The sequence below is a fragment of the Carcharodon carcharias genome, chromosome 10 (genome assembly GCF_017639515.1).
Source record: "Carcharodon carcharias isolate sCarCar2 chromosome 10, sCarCar2.pri, whole genome shotgun sequence".
NCBI lineage: Eukaryota > Metazoa > Chordata > Chondrichthyes > Lamniformes > Lamnidae > Carcharodon > Carcharodon carcharias.
In genome coordinates this window covers 15,249,215-15,271,034 of record NC_054476.1, presented here as the reverse complement: position 1 = coordinate 15,271,034, position 21,820 = coordinate 15,249,215, and the positions used below count along the sequence as shown (strand labels likewise).

Genomic DNA, 21,820 nt, shown 5'->3' with positions numbered 1-21,820 from the left:
ATTTTTTCCAATGTTTGCAGGAGCACTGCTCTCCTGTTGTTCCTATGGCACAATCACATGGAATTGCAACTTTAGTAAATTGGAAAACAGACATCAGATTGGCTGTTTATTCTAGCCTACACTGAAAGCAGTCTCAAGAAAAGTAGCCTGGGGTGTACAATGGGCTGTCGTTCCTATATTGCACATTTTACACTCCAGCTAAAGTTGCAACGCTGCCCAATGTATATGCTTTTTCAGAGTTCAAAGGACAAGGCCACATTTGTCAAGACGGATAATTAAAATTAAAGATGTTCACTGACATTTGAATTTCAAATGTTTGAATGTGTGTAGCTAAACATGTCAGGATTGAAGATATTCTAGAGAGCATGCACCAAACTTGTGGGATCTTCCTTCCTACGTACTGTTCCTTTTTTGTTTGCATGGTTTAGATTTGTTTTTGCTGGAGGATTACTATGATCACAAATGGTAAATTTCAAATAATCAATCTTCAAACTGATAGGGTCAATTTTCAATTTGCTCCTTGGACAACAAATCCAGACCATAATAGACACCGTCTGAGATTTCTATTAATTGGAAAGAAAATCAATTGTTTGTACAGTGAGCAGTCGATTGGTAATGTTGGTTTTATGCACAGGTGGTAGGTTAAAAATCGATACCTGCTGTAAGATCAATTCAAACTTGACATTAATTCTTCATTGGATTTAACCATGTAGCAACACATATTAAGCAGAATTTTATTGAACCAGGTCTGCTCACAGCCGACAGGCCAGCAGAAGGTTGGGAACTCATTTATCGGAGAAAAGAGCTTTGCCCTGGCTCTTTAACTCAGCCATGCTATTAGCAACCCACTTCTGGGGTTCCACAGAGTGCCGGAGCGATGGCAAAAGAAGGGTTTCTCGATTAAAGGTACCACAGCAGAGGTCGGAGTGCCTGAATTCTACGTTGCTTTCTGAGGAAGCAACAGCCACAGGAATGGAAAAGAAGACCCAGGAAGCTGCCCCACAGGCCTCCGACTCCTTCCTCGATATCTGAGGGTCGGAGGTGAAGCGCTGTTCCCTGAGGTCGGATGGAAGAAGCCAGCCTCCCAAACCAACGAAGCATGGTTGGAAGTGGCCGAGGAAGTGAGCAGCCTGAGTGTGGCCCCAGAACCTGAAACCAATGCTCACAGAGGTTCAGTGACCTCAGGAGGGCAGGGAAGGTGAGTGACATCCCAACTTCAGGTGTCAACGCCCACACTCTGACTTGCCCAGCATTCTCCAGCACAGCACTCCTCACAACAACATACCTTCCAGCTCCATGCATTCCTCTCTCTCCAGGTGACTCCTCACATCCCCATCCGAACTGTGAACACTCACGCTAACCTGCAGCTGTGTGCCATCTCATATCCATCCCTCAGAGCTACCCTCCACGATTGCTGTCATTCCCCCCTCTTCGCACAACGCATCTCTCACACTCAAAGTTCTGTCTTCCTTAATCGCCATAGAAGAGAGCACACAGTGCCAGGGAGAATCAGAGAGCTGGAGGTGACTCTCCAGCGGTAGCCACCTTAATAGCCACTGGCAATACGTATCCACCGGGAAGGGGATCCTGCTCCAGAAAGCTGCAGATGTCAGTGACAATCTAACATGAAAACATAAGCCTCAGGAGCCACAACTGCTCAAACGTGCTGAGAAACCTGATTGACTGCATGTCAACTCTGTGATGGGCGTGTTGTCTCCTTTCAGCTGGGATCTCTCTGTCCACCCCCTCTGTCCTGTGGAGCGGTACTTGGCTGGAGAGAAGGCATCCAGTGTTGCCGCTGCTGTTCCTGCTGCTGGTGCAGAGAACCAGCTTAGAGCTGCATGAGTTGCTCCCATGATGCAGTGAAGCCTAACAGCAGGGAGGATCAGATCTAGGTGAGTAAATCCCAATGTCGGTGAAATGATTCCCAAAAAAAGTTGGAAATCACTTGTGAAGGAGTGAAGGCACATCCGCAGAACAAGCTCTGTGAGAACAAACCTTGCCCATTGGCAGGCCAGCTGCTCTGCAGTTTCACTGTTTAAACATTTTCGAGCCTTCAGTTTTATTGATCTGTAAAGCCCGCTGTGTTCTCACCTTGTTGACCCTGGCGAGTTTCACACAGCTCAGGAGACCTGTTCGCTTGTTGTTAAAGCCAGAATGGAGGGTTGAAGGTTCAACTGATTGACTATTTAAATACGTAAATGCCTGACTCAACAGCTCAATGGGAGTTTCCTGTTCTTCTCGGAATGTACCCTGGTGGGATGCAGAAGTGGGCGTGATCATGACAGCTTTCCAGCCCGTCAGCACTTTTTGAGGATTCAATTCCCCGCCTGCACCTGAACCCATCTTGTGCCTGACAGTTAAACTCTGCCCACAAAGGAGTAAGCAGCATTAGCCAGCCTCCTTTCTTGGGTAGAAAATACAATTCACAAAATATCTACCTGCCCCAACTCCTTAAAGTCCACTTGACATGTTATGTTCTTTGTCTCCTAGTGCTGCTTGTTCCTTAACTCACTTGCTCTGGACTCTCAAATGCTTAGCCCTCTCCTATCGAGGCCTGGACTTTCTCAGTGCCTCTTTACTCTTGACAGCTCAAGGTTTCAAGCAGGCAGCTGAGTAAGCAGCTTTGGAAGCATTCTATGTCAGCCCTGTCCTTCTGCATAATGGGTCGGTTTTAACTTGGCTATTTTATCATCCTTCGCTAGTGTCTCATTATTCTAAGCTACATTCTCTTCATAAGGGCAAGCTGTTTATATATTAAGCTGCCTAACTGAATGGTTTATGCGCAAGTTCAAAAATGCCTAATCTAAATGCAAGTTTTATGTCGTTAAGATTGTTGAAATTTATAAAGTTATTATGTTTAGAGGCAGTGTCTTTAAACTTAGGGTAAAATGAAGGGTTCATGAAGCCTGCCTGACAACAGGTATTGGTGATGGGCTGCTAAATATTAAAGGAAGGCCTAGGTTGTTTTACTGAGAAAAAAAGTGCAAGGTATTCACACTTGCAGATAATTGCACAGACAGCTGTGATACTAGTGTGAGTCTCCAAGTTCCAGGGAACTGTTAACAATGTGAGATTGCAAAATGGTATACTTTGAACAGTCCATTTGATTCCAGAATTGGGTAGAGTTGGAATAAAGAATAGCTAATCGGCATTTCTACCTGGATATAAAGCTCATGAGATTCACATTGCCATGCAGATGAAGACATTGTAAAGATCGGGTTACAGGCTTTCCTAAAATATCACTGAATATCACAGGCAAGAGGGTCAGTCTGCCAGGGCCCGGAAAGAGAGTGTTGAGGCTGAAAATCTCTGTGGTTCACCGTGCCAGAATGTGGGTGAAAGCTTGTGTTTGGAATGAATGACTAAATTCAAGAGGAGGTCAAACAAAGCTGGAAGATTTGCCTAGTTTGCTCAACAGGACGGATCTCCAGTAATACTCTCACCATGAAAGACAGTCCTGAGACATTGGAAGAATCAAATGTCTATTGTGGGAATACTGTATCTTCACAAACTGGTCTTTTTTAATATGGAAAGACATTGCATAATCTGGACATTTGGATGCTGACCTGGAGTTTTTTTTTAAAGGGTCATAAGTTCACCTTGGAACTACCAACAACAAGCATGTTTTTTTTCCATGGAATCACCTGACCAGCTTGAGGAAGCGCTGTTTATTTGTTTTGAACTGCAATCACTTTAATTGATGGTGGGAAAACATGGTTAAAGCACAGACAAGTGATTTACTGAAAATCACATGGCAAGAGACAAGATTTAAGTTTGAACCTGTTGTTTTGTGAATTCAGTCTTGTTGGGGAATAAGATGAGCAGAAAGGCTGCCCGAACTGACTCTCTCTCTCTCTCTGTCTCCCTGCCTTGGCTGGAATTCTGTGTGTGGTTACAAACCTGCAGCCAGAGAGCCCTCATCTGAATGTAGCTTGTCTGCATTTTGGGCCTACAAAGCTGAGACAGGGAGAATTGGTCTGTCTCTATATTCTCCTCCACACCAAAGCTCTGTTGTTGAGAACCTCCAAACATCTACCGTGGCCAACAGCCCGTCTTCAGTCCTCTAAAGCCAGTCTCTGCTGAGAGACCCTGTCTGTTTGTCTTTTGTCTGTGTGTGTGTGTGTGTGTGTGTGTGTATGTGTGCTGGGGTATCTTTTAAAATGGATAGGTAGGTATACTTCCAGAGTAGAATTATGTGTTAACAAGTTCTTGCAACTTGTTAAAAAATAAGTTTTGTGTTATAATAAATCAATCATTCTGAGTTTATTGAAAGAAGCCTGGTTAAAGTCTTTTGTCTCTGGGTCTAACAGTAGTGAAGGTAAATAATTGATCATTTTGGTGAGTGAATTAAACTTTTAAACTAATGGTGTGACCTGCAGAGTAGTGGGGCTGGATAAACCGGGCACCTCTTCCATCCCGCTCATAACATTACTTAAAGGACAGTGTTAATGTGTACCTGTGAAGTGGGTTTTTTCAGTTATGCTAAAAATAAGAAGGGAGTATTCCATTTTGTGGTTTATAGTGTACATTGCTACAAAGATTGTCATTAGTTTAGTGATTAGTGCTTTTAGTTTTTTTTGTTACAGTAAATGCCTTAAAACATGAAATCATGTTGTGTAATCTTTTCAGCTATTAACTGGAAATGGGAATACCTTTTGTAAAAGTTACCCATCACTGCAGAGAGTATAACAATAGGCTGAAAATGTCTAATCCTGCATTTTATTTGTTTATTATCATGTTCCATTGCAAGATTACAAGTTCAAATTCAACTTTTTTTTGTTGCAGCGAGGGTAAAGTATAATGAAAAGGAAAATCAAGAAGGGCATAGTACAGGTAGCTGATACCCTCCCCCTACTGTGGCTCTGCCACTAAAATTCTATTTAACCTAAGACAAAGTGCTGCACACTATTAGGAGCATTAATGATTATTTGTTCATAGAATGATCTAACTGAGAGGAACACCAGGTACCTCTGCAATATAAAACAATTTTTACGACTACCACAATGGAAAACTACTTTCTTACTTGCCATCCAAAATCTGATGTAATTTTGAGTTGAAGCTTGCTGTCAGGGTGAATGTTTGCATTAATGTTTCAGTGCGGAAATTAGTCTGTCAACGTGAAGCTGTTCTCAGTTATTTCTGTTGTCACCTCTTGTACTGGCAGAACAGAAATAACCATGTCATAAACCGTGCTGCTGGTCCTAAAAACACTGAGCTGCGATTACTGAAACTAATATTCTATCATGGCCGAGTATACCTTGAACCTGCCATAGAACACCAGCCTATGAAATTATTGAGTGCTACTCTTTTTAAGTTGAATCTACTTTTTTATGATGTGATCACAGCTAGAACCGACTCAAGGGCTGACATTTTCTGGTCCCGCCCACCATGGGAATTGTTGTGGATGGGATGGTAAATTTGATGGACCAGCAAAAGGTGAGTTGACTTCGCGCAGGTCGCAGGACTGGAAAATTCCACCCAACAAGACTGACTGAAGCTACCAAATGTAAGAGCTCTATCAGATATCATTCAGCCATTAGTTGTCCTTGAGATGCTGTGACACCAACATCAATTTGCCCTGATAACATGAAGAATTAACCATGTGGATTATTTGACAAGCATACTTTAGATTAGTTTTAATTTGAGGTGAAAACATCAATATATCAGTAGAAATGCTGAACAGATAACTATTTATGTGGATAGCTGTTTCGTTGAAAAATGTACAGTTCATTTATACTTAAACTGATTTATTGTTTTACATAAAATATGTAGGTGTAAATAATTTAGCATACAAGCACCAGCTTGCACTAATTTAAAACCTGCAAAGAGAAGGAATTGTTGATCAAGTTGTACGCAAGACACATGGATTGCCCCTGTGCCGATGGAAATGTCTAGATGATTGTTAATCTTACCAGCTACTCGTGAGCTGCTTCCTCAGGTTGAAGCCATTCTCCAGATATGACTCTATCTTTTCTTTTTTTTGTTGGATTATCAGGCACTTAGAGCACAGCAGGAGGCCATTTGGCCTGTCATACCCATGCTGGCTCTTTGTAAGAAGTGTTGTGCTTAATCCCACAGCCCTCCTTTTCCCTTTACTCCATGGTCTCTGCTAATGAACCCACTCACCAGATGAGACAGCCTTTACCCTACCCAAAAACCCGTCATCAGCTTGAAAACCTCTAATAGGCCATTTCTTAACCTTTTCTGTTCTAAGGAGAACATTATCTATCTAATCATAGCCAGAAAGTGACCATCAATGGTTTTCCTTCCCATTTCAACATCGTTTCCCTGGTGCCCCCCAAGGATCTATCCTTGGCCCCCTCCTACTTCACATCTAGGTGACATCATCCAAAAACACAATGTGCAGAAACTTGCACTGAGCGGGTGGGTGCACACCCGACCCACTGGAGCGTAAAATGATGCACGGTGACATCGGGCGAGCATCCCGACCTCGTCACACACTCACGCGATGTTTCGGTCTGCGGTGTGCGTGGGAGTAGGCAGCACACCCACCGACAATTAACAGGCCTATTAAGGCCATTAAAGTTCTAATTGAATAACATTTTTTGCTGTCTCTCCAAGCTTACACTTGGCGGGCAGGCAAAAAGGCCAAGCAGCCTTTGGATTTTTTAGGAAATCCTATCCGCGGGTGGGATGCGGTTTGCAACAGCAATTAAAAAATAAATATATATATTTTTTAAGTTGATTTATAATATGTCCTTCCACATGTGACAGAGGAGTCTTTCATTATGCACACTCGCACGCATTGGCCGTTAATTGGCCAGCCAGCGTGAAATTGATGTCAGGGCCCCATCGTGGGCGGCGGTCACCTTCGCTCCACTCCCGGGCCAAACTGACATGGTAAAAATCCTGGCCAATGTCGATTCCACATGTATGCTGATGACATCTAACTCAACCCCACCACCACCCCTCATGACTCCTCCACCATCTCTAGATTATCAGACTGCTGGACTGAACGACTGAACATTTCCTCTAATGAAATGTTGGGAAGACTGAAGTGTTATGATCCCAATTGAATATGGGGCAAGTCAGATCCCAGACTAAAACCTGGCTTGGCAGATACTCACTTTTTTTGTAGAAACTGTGTAGGTCAGTTACTGAACATATTCACAAGAGCCTGCCAGTATACTGTTAACACAAAGAATAAAACGTTTATTAAACAAGCAAAAATGAACTATATTACATGAGACAAAAGGGTTGGAAAGATTTCAATACAGATGCCACAATATGATTTCAACTCACACTATTTCTTTTATCCCAGCAACCCTCACAGGCACAAAACCCCAATGGAGATTTCCCACCATTTCAACACCAACGCATCTTTCTTGGGTTAGATCAGTTTCAAACTGTTTTCTTCCGGTGGACTTTTGAACATTCACTAGATGTTTCTCTTCAGCTGGTACCTCTCCCCGAGTCACCCAAAAACCACAGCATTATTTAAACTTCAGAGCAAACGTGCGAGGTCCCTACATTTAGTTCCCCAGCAGGATTGTAGGATTTGTTATTAGAGAGATTAGACCTTCTGCCTATAATCTCTGGTATACACACACTAACTGGCTACCCTTTTATGTTTCTCTCTGTCTCTGAGAGTCTCTGAGTGTCTCCGGACACCTGTCACTAGGCAACAGCACAGTCTTTTCTACTTTACATTTCTTTTTTAACTTCACTAAACTACTAGCCCCTTGGTAACCCATCTCTTCACTTCAAGAGTTGTAAAACCTCATTAAAAGTGCATGTATACTGATAGGGTCCAGACTTCCTGGCACCCAGTTCACCAAAACCTCTAAATACAACTAAAGCCAGGTTTCACCTTTCTTAACACCAAAATACAAAATATAAATTAAGTTTAAAGCTATACATTGTTCCTAAAAGAAGCCATTGCTTTTGGTCTCCACTATAAACTCAGCTCTCTTGCTACCAACACCATTTCTCTCCCTGGCAATTGTCTGACTGTTCACAACTTTGTTGTCATGTCTGACCTCAAGATGAGTTTCTGATCGCCTATCTGTGCCATCACTAAGACCATCCATTTCCACCTCTGTAACATCTCCTGGCTCCACCCCTCAGAACATCTGCCGCTGAAACTCTTAGTTATCTAACTTGACCATTCTAATGTATTCATGATCGGCCTCCCATACTCTACCTTCTGTAAACTTGAAGTCATCCAAAACTCTGCTGACCGTATACTAACTCACAGCAAATTCCATTTACCCATTACCCCTGTGCTTGCTGACCGACACTCGCGTCTAGTTAAGCAAGGACTCAATTTTAAAATTCTCATCCTTGTCTTCAAATTCCTTCACAGTCTTGTCCTTCCTTATCTCTGCAATATCCTCCAGCCCTAGAATTCTCTGAGATAGCTGCGCTCTTCTAATCCTGGCCTCTTGAACATCACTGATTCGAATCGCTCCAGAGGCGGCTGTGCCTTCAGCTGTCTAGGCCGTAAGCTCTGGAATTCACTCCATAAATCTTTTCACCTCTCTGCCTCTCTTTATTTCTTCGGAGATGCTCCTTAAAACCTACCAATTTGACCAAACCTTTGGTCATCCAGACTAATATCTTATGTGGATAAGTGTCATATTTTGTTTTATAATGCTCCTGTGAAGCACTTTGGAGTGTTTTAAGATAAAGGCTCCATTTAAGTTATAAGTTGTTGTTGAAAACTGTAGTGATTGTTGGTATAACTTTTCCTACTGCCTTTGGGGGTCACATGATTGTACTGACGAATGAGCTCTAAGCGTGGGTAATCTTAGGGTCGGAGCTTTCTAGTCATGGACCTGGTTCAAGCATGTAGTTTCTAAAAGAGCTCTGTAATAAGGTTATCTGCTTCAAATCAGAAACCTGCCCCTTGCATCAAGTGTGCTTCAGAAAGAGTCTTAGTAATTTAAGACCCTCATCCCTTTCATCAATAATTTAGTGAACTAGTTTGCTAATGCATTTATAATTTAAAAAAGGTTGTCCTCATCGTTTTTTGTGCTTTCTCTTTTCAGATGTTGTTCCAGAAACTGGCTCGGCCGAGAGTGTTTTGGAATATAATTCCTGTCAACAGTGCCATTCCAAACTTTCACCACAACAGCCTCTTGATGACTGTGTTGTTTGCCTAGGTATCCACTGTGTTGATGCTAACTGAGCTACGTGGGGTGGTTGTAATAAAAACGTGTTGACACAGCTATCTCAAGTGTCCCTGAGGAAGCTATCCGACTGCTAATTTTATTTTTCCTTTCCAAATTGAACAATTAATATAAACAAGGTAAAATTGTCCCCAAATAAAAACAAAAATAGCTGGAAAAGCTCAGCAGGTCTGACAGCATCTGTGGAGAGGAGTAACTTTGGATCTGTAAGCTTTGTATCCCCATCTTACAACACATATTAGTGCTGCCACCAAGATTTCAGCGAACGTAACAGTGAGTGTGCATACCAAGCCCTCTAGAAGTATCACACGTTTTGAGTCAGAACTCTTCATCAGAACAGATGTTTTTATATTATAAAGTTGTCCCCAGTTTGGGTCAAAGCTATAAAAGTTCCGGCAATTACTGTTGACACCCCTGCTGTTTGTAATCTGTGTTAACTGCTCAGCTTCAGAACCTTTATGGAAACTAATAACGTTTGCAAGTGATTTTAAGCTGGAATGTGAACTGTTAAATCTAAGAATCCAACCAGGAACATAGACAAACAGTTAGATGACATCCATAAATGGGTAAATCCATGGTAGGTGAATGTCAAGAGAGGTAAGTGCAAGCTATTACACATTGGAAGGAGGTCAAAGGTTACACCATGGATTGTGCAGAGGAAGCGAAAGGTGGGTTAGAAAAGATCTGTTCCTGATAAGGGATGCAATGCTTAATGTCAGAAATCCCTGGGACAATAATAAATGAAATGACTAGAATTTTAATAAAAGACTGGCATTTATATCGCATCTTTCATAAACACTGACATCGCAAAGCCCTTTGCAGCCAATGAAGTTTTTCTTCAGTGTAGCTGCTGTTGTAAGAAATGCAGCAGCAAATTTGCACAACTCAAACTGCAAAAGCAGCGATGTGATAATGACCAGATAATCTTCCTTTTGGTGATGCTAATTGAAAGATGAACACTGGGAATAACTCCCCTGGTCTTTTTCCAAATAGTGCTTTTATGTCCAACTGCAAGGGCAACTTGGTGTGGGAGGAATCGTCCCAGATTTGCACAAAGTGCGGTAGCGGGTGGGAAAAAAACCCATTTTGCCCTCTGGCCGTTTCCACCTGGTTATTTAGGCAGCCACAGGAAACATGCTGTCTCACGGGCAGGCAGCCTCCGACTTGCCCACCGCGCCGTTACCTCACCACTTCCTCACGCAGGGCGCTACATTTAACCTGCAGCCACACGCACACTTCTCAATGCCTGCAGCCAGGACTGCTGCAATGAAAACATGGCCCCTAAAGCCAAGAAGATTCAGTGACGCATCCCTGGGACACCTTCCGAACACCTGTGAAGGCCTGCCACGATGTCCTCTAACTCCACTCTGGCCGCAGGAGACCCATCAGTCTCACCACTCTAGCTTGGGAGCCGGTGGCATGGGTGGTCAGCGCCAATGCTGCACACAAGAGGTCAGCCATCCAGTGCAGAAAACAGATGAATGATCTCATCTGTGCCGCCAGGGTAAGGCAACCATCGCAGCACTAAAAACTCACACTCACAAGTCCGTCACACATTCACTGGCATCTCACTCACTGCCGGATTAAGGGACATCACCACTCAGTCTCTGACATGCACCATCTCATCTGTGTCTGGCCTCATCTGGAGACTGCCTCCTCAGCCCTCACCACCTTGAGGCCACTTGCACAGATCAATGTGTGCCCCCACACACACCCTGGGATACCCCCCCTTCCCCAGTTTAGCCCTCGCTCTGCAGCCTTTTCACTTGCCTGAGACCATTCCTCCCCCTTCCCCAAGCAAACCCTAACCCAGTAGCAGTTGAAAATCTTCCTTTGCCTTATGGCTGGCTTGGTAGGTAGAATCCTGCCTGTGAGCACTCCCCCCTAAAAGTGATGTGGTGCTGCCTATGGAGCCTGGCGCTGATGACCACAAGTGCTGTCCAAAGCAACATAGGCAAGCAAAACCTAAAATCCCGAGTGACATGCAGCTCGCCGGGTTTACGTCGCTTATGTACAGTTGTGAAACACGTTGGTGTGCAACCACGCCAACGTGCCTGGATGATTCAGTGTGGGGGGATGATTCCAGCAGGCAGGGCTTGTAATGAGATGCTAAAGTATTGAAATTAGGCTCCCGACATGCAGTGGTGAGAAATGTGGCCCACCATTGACAGGAGGAGCAGACCATCGCAAACTGGTTTCACAATGGCCTGCAACCGATTTTTGGCCTTGTCATCACATTGTTCCCCCCACTTTACCACCACCACACCCGCACCGCCCCCCCCCCACCCCCCCCCCCCCCCCCCCCCACCCCCCATCTGCCACACCCGGCCTGGCGTGATCCCCAGCGCCAACCGTGCCGGAGAATTCCAGCCGGGGTCTCATTTGATAGATGGCAACTCCGACAATGCAAATTCCCGCAATATTGCAATGGTGGGTCAACCTTCATTTTTGTGCTCAATCTGCTGACTTCGAGTCAAGCGTTGTACCAGCTGAACCACAGCTGGCACTATACTGGCACAACTTAACTCTACGTAAGTTCAGCAAAAGTTGAAAAATGTTAAATTCTGCTACCCTGGTCAGAGCACATCTTGAACTTGGATTCTGTTTTGGACACCAAAGCTGGGAACTTCCTTGGAGCTGCTTTTGCTGCTTCACTGGAACTTATGGAAAATATTTGAACCATGGAGGCTGTTTCAGGAAAGAACCACAAGTCGAACTGACAATAAAAAAAACGCAAGCAGTGCTAGCAGCCACCTTTCCAATGTTAACTGGGGGAGCTATTTCACTACTTACGGTGTCCAAGGATTCATACACAAAATGCATGTGTGGACTGTGCATGTGTAGCAGCAACTGAACATGAGAAATCAGACATACACCAAATTCTACCCATTTCTCCTCTTCAACAACTTAACTGGATGCAAGTTTAAAATGATAAATCTCTGGAACAATTTTTGATAGTGGAATCATTTATTAGGGCAGTCTTTCGATCTCACAGTAAATATTTGTGTCTTCCAAGGCTCACTACGCAATTAATTAAACAGCTATAACGATGATAACAATTGCAGTACTTATTAATAATAAATAACAGTAATATGGACCCCAGAAAAAAAAATAATTTTTTTCAAATTTCATGCAAGGGAGATGTCTGTAATCGGTTTTTAGTTCAGCAGTGGTGTGTAGTGACCTCCAGAGAGTTCTGCTCAGGTTTTGCATAACATAAGAAACAAATTTAAAAAGTTCTGTGAATATATTGACAAATATCAGATTGGTAAGCACTGTCTCTGCTGTTTTGCAGATGAAGAAAAGGAATGGAGCACCATCGAGTCTGAGCAAAGAACATATGATTCTCGGACTGATCATGACTTTCTCCTCCAGAAACCGTCAAATCGTCAGTCGTCGGAGGTTCATGATGAAGCTCGAGTGGTATGATTTTCGGCAACGCATTTTATGATATGTATTTTGGGGAGACCTGTAGTGATCGCAAATGTGTTAGCTCTGCTCATTTGCCTGCATTTGTTTTGCTGGTGGTATAACAAGAAAATAAATTTGGGGTAGATTTTCGCCTGTACTGCCTGGGTAGTAATCCGAAAGAGTGGATCACCGGCAATTTAGAGAAGCCGCCTGAATATCTCCTCTTTTATTTCAATGCAGAAGCATTTTTTTTACTCACAGCCTTCCTACCGTGTTACCTTCTGGTGTTTTTCCTCTTTTCAAAGTCCTTGCTGCTGCTCTGTTGACGGACTTTAACCTGGGCAATGCTTCCCATTATATGTCAACAAAGATCAAAGAAATTTTGACAGGCAGGTAAACTATCGTCCTGCATCTTGACACCACCTCCCCCACCCCCCTGCCAAATCTCACCTCCAGGAAAACGACCCAGGAGCAAGACAGAGCCAAGCAACAGACATGCCGGGAGGCAGCATAATTTTAGTGCTTGCCCTGCCTCTGTTTGCCCGGGTGGTGGTGGGAGGGCTAAAAAAAGCCAAGTTTCAATGAAAACTGTCACCCACTGGCACCAAGGGGACACATCATTGGAAACAAGCAGCGGGCACTCACACACAGTATGGTTAAAATTGCTGTGTGAAAACGGAACTCAGCAGGTCAGGCAGCATCTGTGGAGAGAGAGAAACAGAGTTGACGTTTCAGGCCCATGATCTTTCATCAGAAAAGTTAGAGATGTCATAGGGCTTGAGCAAGGGGGTGGGAGGGACAAGGACAAAAGGTCTGTGAGAGGATGGACGACAGGAGAGACTGAATGATAAAAGAGTTATTCTTCCAGGGCCAAAGAGCGTGGTGATGAGGAAAATTGCTGCTGATGCCTCTGGAAGACTAACTCTTCCGTCATTTAATATCTCCTGTATTCCTGTTGTCCTTGTAACCACTGCTTACTCAAAACCTTTACAGCTCTAACTTTTCCCGGTTCTGATGGAAAGGAAGACAGCCTGAAAGGTTAGATTTGTTTCTCTCCATAGATTGTGCCATAACCCGCTGAGTATTTCCAGCAATATTGGGCTTTTAAAATTGCTGGATGCTGCCTATGCTCAAATTGGATGACTTACATCAAGTTTCAGCAGCGTAATAAAAGGAAAGACTGGCAGTTGAATGGCAGAGTAGGTGAGAGTGCTTTATGGAAGGGCATGAGGTCTTTTAATCCAAAGGTCAAGATGACCTTTGTTGTTGTATTAAAGGAATTCGGAGAGGTTTGAGTTAATCAAAGAGAGTCAGCGCAGGTTTGATGAGTGCAGGTAGTGTTTAACTAATCTAATCCAGTTTTTTAATTAAGTAACAAGAGGTCGATGAAGGAAATTTAGCAAAAGCTGTCTACCTAGATTTTAAGAAAATTTTTGACCAAGTACCACGTCAAAGGTTGATGAACAAAATTGAGGCTCGTGAAATAAGAGAGTCAGTGTCAACATAAGAACATAAGAACTAGGAGCAGGAGTAGGCCATTCAGCCCCTCGAGCCTGCCCCACCATTCATGACGATCATGGCTGATCTCATTTTGGCCTCAACTCCAATTTTCTGCCCTCTCCCCATAACCTTTACTAATTAAAAATCTGTCCATCTCCTCCTTAAATTTACTCAACGTCACGGCATCTATTGCACTGTGAGGTAGTGAATTCCACAGAATCACAACTCTTTGAGAAAAGTAATTCCTCCTTATCTCTGATTTAAATCTACCACCCCTTAGCCTAAAACTATGGCCTCTCATTCTAGAATGCCCCAGAAGGGGAAATATCTGCTCCTCGTCTACTTTGTCTATCCCCTTTAGCATCTTATATACCTCAATTAGATCTCTTTTCATCCTTCTAAACTCTAGTGAGTATAGGCCTAAACTGCTCAATCTCTCCTCATAGGACAAGCCCCGCATCTCTGGAATCAATCTAGTGAACCTCCTCTGAACTTCCTGCAATGCAACTGCATCCTTCCTCAAGTAAGGGGACCACAATTGCCCAGTACTGCAGGTGCGGTCTCACCAATGCCTTGTACAGTTGCAACAACACTTCCCAATTTTTAGACTCTATTCATTCAGCAATAAATGTCAACATTCTATTTGCCTTCCTTATTACCTGCTGTACCTGCATGCTAGCTTTCAGAGATTCATGCGTGAGGACACCCAGATCCCTCTGCACTGAAGCATTCTGAAGTTTCTCTCCATTTAAATAATAAGTCACCTCTTTATTCTTCCAACCAAAATGGATAACCTCACACTTATCCACGTTAAACTCCATCTGCCAAATTTTGGTCTATTCACCTGACCTGTCCATATCCATTTGTAAATTTCTTATTTCTTCATTACAACTTACTTTCCCTCCTATTTTGGTGTCATCTGCAAATTTAGCTATAGTACCTTCTATCCCTGAATCCAAGTCATTAATAAATATTGTAAATCGTTGGGGCCCAAGGACCGAACCCTGTGGCACCCCACTAGTTACAGCTTGCCATCCAGAAAAAGACCTATTTATCCCGACTCTCTGCTTTCTGCTGGTTAGCCAACCCTCTATCCAAGCTAATATATTGCCCCTAACTCCGTGTGGTCTTATCTTGTGTATTAATCTTTTCTGCGGCACCTTATAAAAAGCCTTCTGGGAGTCCAGATTTACTACATTATCCACTTTGCTTGTCACATCTTCCAAGAACTCTAACAAATTAGTCAAACATGATTTACTCTTCATAAAACCATGCCGACTCTGATGGAATGCATTTTGACTTTCCAAATGCATCATTACTACTTCCTTAATAATGGATTCTAACAATTTCCCAACGACAGACGTTAAACTAACTGGCCTATAGTTTCCTAATTTCTGCCTCCTCCCCTTTTTGAACAAGGGCATTATATTGGCATTTTTCCAATCCACTGGAATCTTTCCAGAATCCAGGGAATTTTGGAATATTATAACCAATGCATCCACTATCTCCACTGCCACTTCCTTTAAGGCCCTGGGATGTAGGCTATCAGATCCTGGGGACTTGTCACCCTTTAATCCCAATAGTTTGCTCAGTACTTTGGTAATTGTTCTAAGTTCCTCCTTCTCTATACTCTCTGCACTACCTGTTACTATTGGGGTGGTACTAGTGTCCTCCACTTTGAAAACTGAGGAGAACATTGATTAAGCGTCTCTGCCATTTCTGCGTTTCCCACTATTACCTCCCCAGTCTTGTCTTCCAAGGGACCAACATTCATTTTAGCAACTCTCTTTCCTTTTACATATTTGTAGATGTTTTTACTATCAGTTTTTACATTTTGCACTAGTTTTCTTTCATAATTTACTTTTTAAATTATATTTAGCAACCCTTTGTTGATTTTAAAAAGTTTCCCAATTTTCCAGCCTGCCACTGACCTTTGCAATGTGGTGTGCCTTAGTTTTAGCCTTTAAGTTATCTTTAACTTCCTTGCTTATCCATGGATGATTTTCCCCCCTCTTACCGTCTTTCTTCCTCATTGGGATATATTGTACTTGGGAGGAATTGAATATCTCTTTAAAAATCTGCCACTGTTAATCAACTGCCCTACCTTGTAGTCTTCCTGGCCAGTCCACTAGAGCCAAATCTGCCCTCATACCTATGTAGTTGCCTTTGTTTAACTCCAGATCACTAGTGTGGGACTCAAGTTTCTCGCTCTCAAACTGAACTCGAAATTCTAGCATGCTATGATCACTCTTCCCTAGAGGACCCTTTACTATGAGATCATTACTTAATCCCATCTCATTACACAAAACCAAATCCAGAATAGCCTGCTCCCTGGTTGGATCCGCAACATATAGCTCCAAGAAACAATCTCTAATACACTCCATGAACTCTCACTCAAAGCTACCCTTGCCAGTTTAATTAGTCCAGTCTATATGCATATTAAAATCACCCATGATTATTGCCGTGCCTTTCTTACATGCTCCCAGTATTTCCTGGTTTATACTGTGCCCTACTGCTGAACTACTGTTTGAGGACCTATAGATTACTCCCACCAGGGGCTTCTTTCCCTTGCTATTTTTATTTCTACCCAGACTGACTCTACGTCTTGCTCTCCAGTGCCTATATCATTCCTCACATTAGCACTGATCTCTTCCTTTACTAACAAAGCTACGCCACCTCCTTTTCTTTCCTGCCTATCCTTCCGAAACACTGAGTGCCCTTTGATATTCAACTCCCAAACCTGTTCTCCCTGTAACCACGCCTCAGTAATCTCCATGAAATCATACCTAATTATCCGTATTTGTGCAGTTAACTAATTAGTTTTATTCCAAATGCTAAGTGCATTCAGATTAAAAAAGCCTTTAAGTTTGCCCTATTGTCAATTTTCCCTACTCTTATATGATTCTTTCATTCAATTTGGCATTCACACACTCTGTCCCTTCCTTTCACCTTTTGATAGCTATCAGTCTCGTCACTAACCTGCACTCTTACCCTCTCCTTAAACTTTGATTTTTTATATTTCCATGCAACTGAACCCTCCCCCCAACTATTTAGTTTAAAGCACTTTCTACGCCCCTAGTTATGTGATTCGCCAGGACACTGGTCCCAGCATGATTCAAGTGGAGCCCTCCCAAACAGAATATCTCCCTCTTTCCCCAGTACTGGTGCCAATGTCCCATGAATTCAAACCCACTTCTCCCACACCAATCTTTGAGCCACGCATTTACCTCTTTAATCTTATTGACCCTGTGCCAATTAGCTCATGGCTCAGATAGTAATCTGAAGATTATTACCTTTTTTGGTTCTGCTTGTTAATTTAGCCCCTAGCTGCTCATATTCCCTCAGCAGAACTTCTTTCCTTCTTCTACCTATATCGTTGGTACCTACGTGGACCACGACAACTGGATCTTTCCCCTCCAGCTCCAAGTTCCTCTGCAGCCCAGATGAGATATCCTTAACCCTGGCACCAGGTAGGCAACACAGCCTTCGGGATTCTCGATCCTGGCTACAGAGAACAGTATCTATTCTCCCAACTATACTACCCCCGATTATAACTACATTTCTCTTTTCTCCTCCCACTTGAATGCCTCCCTGTACCATGGTGCTATGGTCATTTTGCTCATCCTCCCTACAGTCCCCACTCTCATCCACACAGGGAGCAAGAATCTCAAAGCTGTTGGATAGTAGTGAGTTAATAGAGAAAAGCCTTCAACTATGGAAGATCCAAATCAGATGGTCTCAGAGATGAGGCAAATGACAGAAACATCAAAATGCCACGTCCAATTTGTTTGAACCTGAAGTTGGAAGATTAGGAAGAGCCAGAAGATGGTAAAGATCAGTAACTGAGGTGGATGTCTGGAAATAGAAGTCGATAGAATCGGGATTTGAGGTAAGCTGACAATTGTTACAGAGTGAAATCAGAAGAAGCAGCAGATGCAGCAGCTGTCATTTTCACACTCTTCAGGCCATGGGGATGGGGATTGTGAAGCTTTTTTGGTTGCTTACTGTTCACGATGTCGATGGAGAAAGGAAAAAGAAAGGAGAAAGGATCCAATAAGAGGTAGTGCCAGTTGAAAGGTTGAAGAATCAGAGAATCATAGAAGCATTTGACTCTTTGACAGAGTTATCCAATGAGTCCCACTGCCCTGCTCTTTCACCACAGCCCAAAGATGATCCTTTCCAAGTCTGTAACAAATTCCCTTTAGAAAGTTACAATGGAATCTGCTTTCTCTGAGCCTGTGGGGAGATTTGACTGAGCCATACAAAATTGTGAAGGGCCTGTATAGAGTGGATGGGAAGAGCCTAGTTACCTTAGCAGAGAGGTCAGTGACAAACGGGCATAGATTTAAAGTGATTGGTGGGAGGACTAGAGGGGAGATGAGAAATGGGGTGGAAGGGGTCTGCTACTCACTGCCTGAAAGGGTGGTAGAGGCAGAAAACCTCATCTCATTTAAAAGGTGCCTGAATGTCCACCTGTAAGCGCCGTTACCTGCAGGGTTATGGACCAAATGCTAAAAAATTGGATTAGGCTGGGTGGCTCATTCTTTTTTTAGCCGGCACAGAAATGATGGGCCATGTGACCTCTTTCTGTGCCGTAAACGTTCAATGATTCTGTGAGAAGGTTTATTGCTACAGTAATGTAAGCAGGAGCTGGCAGATGCCACCTGATGTACAATGTGGTACATCCATGGTATCCCTCAGATATAACCTCATTGTCATATACAGGCATTGCATCCGTGCTGATAAGGTTAAAGCAGCTAAGCTGATAGAGCAGCTTGCACAAGGATAAGTAACAGGATTGGAACCTTGACAGTCTCTGTCATGCTACTGTTGATAAATAGCAGCTTTCCCTGCATTTAAAGAGCTGATAGTGCAGAGAGATGCAAGCAGGAGAGACAGGTTTTATGAAGAACGGAAAAAACTCAAAAGATGAAGTAGGTAAGAATATATAATATTCAAGAAATTGACGCAATTTTTCATAAAAGATTACAGCTACCCTAAATTGTTACAACATGCTTGTGTCTGCAAGGATTCAAGAAAATCTAGTGCTAATTGAAAAGCTGGAGCATTGTAGGAGCATTTGGCTCTATGATAGAACTATCCAATTAGTCTGACTCCCCTGCTCTTTCCCCATAATTCTGCAGATTATCCTTTCCAAGGATTTAAAAAGTCACTATTGAATCAGCTTTCCCTACCTTTTCAGGCTTTGCATTGCAGATCACAACAGCTCACTGTGTAAAGGAATTTCTCGTCATCTCCCTTCCGGCTGGAATAATAAGAGTGTAACCTAAATTAAATATTTCCCTGAGCCAATTCACTCCACACTTTTTGCTGCAGCTTCTTGTTTTGATGAACAATACTGATTTCTAAAGCAGTTAGTCAAGAAGGAATGCACTCAAATGTGGTTTTTTTTAAGTGTAAATGCACTTTCAGCGATAACAATCACATGACAAAGATAACCAACATAAAAGCTCTGAAGTTGTCACTTTCAAAATCAGACTGCGCACACAAAACTGTACACAAATAACTCAAATTTAATGAGCTGCTTGAAACTGTCAACACTGTTTTCCTTAACCAGTTTTCATTTTGTCGAGGTTTAACACTCTTTGCTAACTGTAAGGAATTTCAGTTGAGACCAGTGAGGAGTAAAACTATTAGGGGTGACAAGCAGGGGAATATAAATGCCTGCAACTTTTTATTTTAAGAATGTTAATTCTGATGGCTCGTGCAATTTTATTTGAAATTGCGCCTTTTGTCTTTTGCCCAGGATGAGGAACACTCAGAGATGTCATTTGGTCTTTACTTTAAAGATGGAAAGAAACGGATCGATTATATCTTGGTCTATAAAATATCCAGCATACAGGTAGAGAAGAGAAACACCTTCGAAAAAAATCTGCGGGCAGAAGGACTGCAACTTGAAAGAGAGGTGTGAACAAAACAAGTTAGGTTATGTATGATAAAAATAGAATGAAGAGTCCACTAACTTAAAAGGAGTACAAGTAAATCGCTGTTTCGAAAGAGTGGAGCTCTGCCTCATTATCACCACCTTTTGCCTTCAATCCTCTTGTCTTCCACACTATCGTAGACCTTCCCTTCTCTTCTTTTCCTCCCATCCCCACTTTCTCTACTTGCTTAAAACCAGATACATAACTAACTTATTCCAGTTCTGATTAAAGGACTTTGACCTGAAAGTTTAACTTTGTTTCTTTCTCTACAGCTCATACCTGTCCTGCTGAGTTATCTCTGCACTTTCTGTTTTTAATTTAGATTTCCAGTATCTAGAACATTTCCTTTTGCATTTGGTTATTTATAACAATCCCTAATGTCGCTACATTTAAAAATCTGCTTTTATTTTTTTTTGCAAGAATACTTCCTTTGCTGGCTTAACTAGTTGAAGAAGCGAATAGCTGATCCATATAGACCAAGGGCATCCAAAATTCGATCCCTGGTCTCTTCTATGTTAGATGTTCTCAGGCAGGACTGTTGGGAAGAGTACTGCCATTGACCTCAGCACTTCAGGGTTGAAGAGATGAAAACTGGCCAGGTTTCCAACGACCCCACCCTACCCCCTTCCTCATCGCTATTCAGTTATTCTTGACAGTAGATGTGAATGTGTAGGCAATAGATGAGGAAAAGATTGGTGTTAGTTGCTATAGCTCTTGGGGGAAAAAAAGGCTTGACAGCATTCTCTGTCTGGATTCACCACATGAAGGTTGCTATTTGGATAAAGGATCAATAGGAATCCATTTAGTCGGGAAGAGAAGAGCAAGGAAGATCTCATGGGAAACAGGCGAAGATGGCGGGTTGGATCTAAAATTGATTCAGTGACAGGAAACAAAGGGTAATGGTCAATGGATGTTTTTGCGAATGGAATGCTGTTTCCAGTGGTGTTCCAGAGGGCTTAGTGTTGAGGCCTTTGCTGTTTGTTGTATATAATAATGATCTAGACTTAAATGTGGGAGGCATAATTTGGAAATTTGCAGATGACACAAAAATTGGCCATGTAGTTGATAGTAGGGGAAAGCTGTCAAATCCAGAATGATATCAATGGTTTGCTTCAGTGGACAGAGAAGTGGCAAATGGAATTCAATCTGGAAAAGTGTGAGGTAATGCATTTGGGGAGGGCAAAAAAGCAATAGAATACCCAATAAATGGGAAGTAGTTGAGAGGGGTTGAGAAAATGAGAGACCTTGGAGTGCATGTCCACAGGTCCTTGAAGGTAGCAGGACAGGTGGACAAGGTGGTCAAGAAAGCATATGGAGTGCTTTCTGTTATTGGGTGAGGTATTGAATACAAAAGCAGGGATGTAATGATGGAACTGTATAAAATGCTGGTTAGTCCACAGCTGGAATTCTGTGTACAGTTCTGTTCACCTTATTACAGGAAGGATGGACATAAGTGCTTCGGAGAGAGTGCAGAGGAGATTTATAAGAATGTTGCCAGGGCTTGAAAATTGCAGCTATGAGGAGAGATTGGGTAGGCTAGGTTTGTGTTCCTTAGAACAGAAGAGGCTAAGGGATGACATAATTGAATGAAGAAAATTATGAGGGGCCTAGATTGGGTAGAAAGGAAAAACTTGTTTCCCCTAGTTGAGGGTCAATTACCAGGGGGCATAGATTTAAGGTGATTGGTAGAAGGATTAGAGGGGACACGAGGAAAACCTTTTCACCCAGAGGGTGGTGGACATCTGAAATTCACTGCCTAAGTTGGTGGTTGAGGCTGAAATGCTCAACTCATTTAAAAGGTACCTGGAC

The 21,820-nt window shown here is 42.7% G+C and overlaps 1 protein-coding gene across 1 annotated transcript in view; it reads left to right on the top strand.

The window, feature by feature from the left end:
* Positions 1-21,820, top strand: part of ano3 (anoctamin 3) — a 599,584-nt gene that overhangs the window by 327,784 nt on the left and 249,980 nt on the right. Inside the window, exons 4-6 of the mRNA XM_041198368.1 lie at positions 9,015-9,128; positions 12,451-12,578; positions 19,834-19,992. Coding sequence (XP_041054302.1) covers positions 9,015-9,128; positions 12,451-12,578; positions 19,834-19,992 — 401 coding nt within the window. The remainder of the gene's footprint in view (positions 1-9,014; positions 9,129-12,450; positions 12,579-19,833; positions 19,993-21,820) is intronic.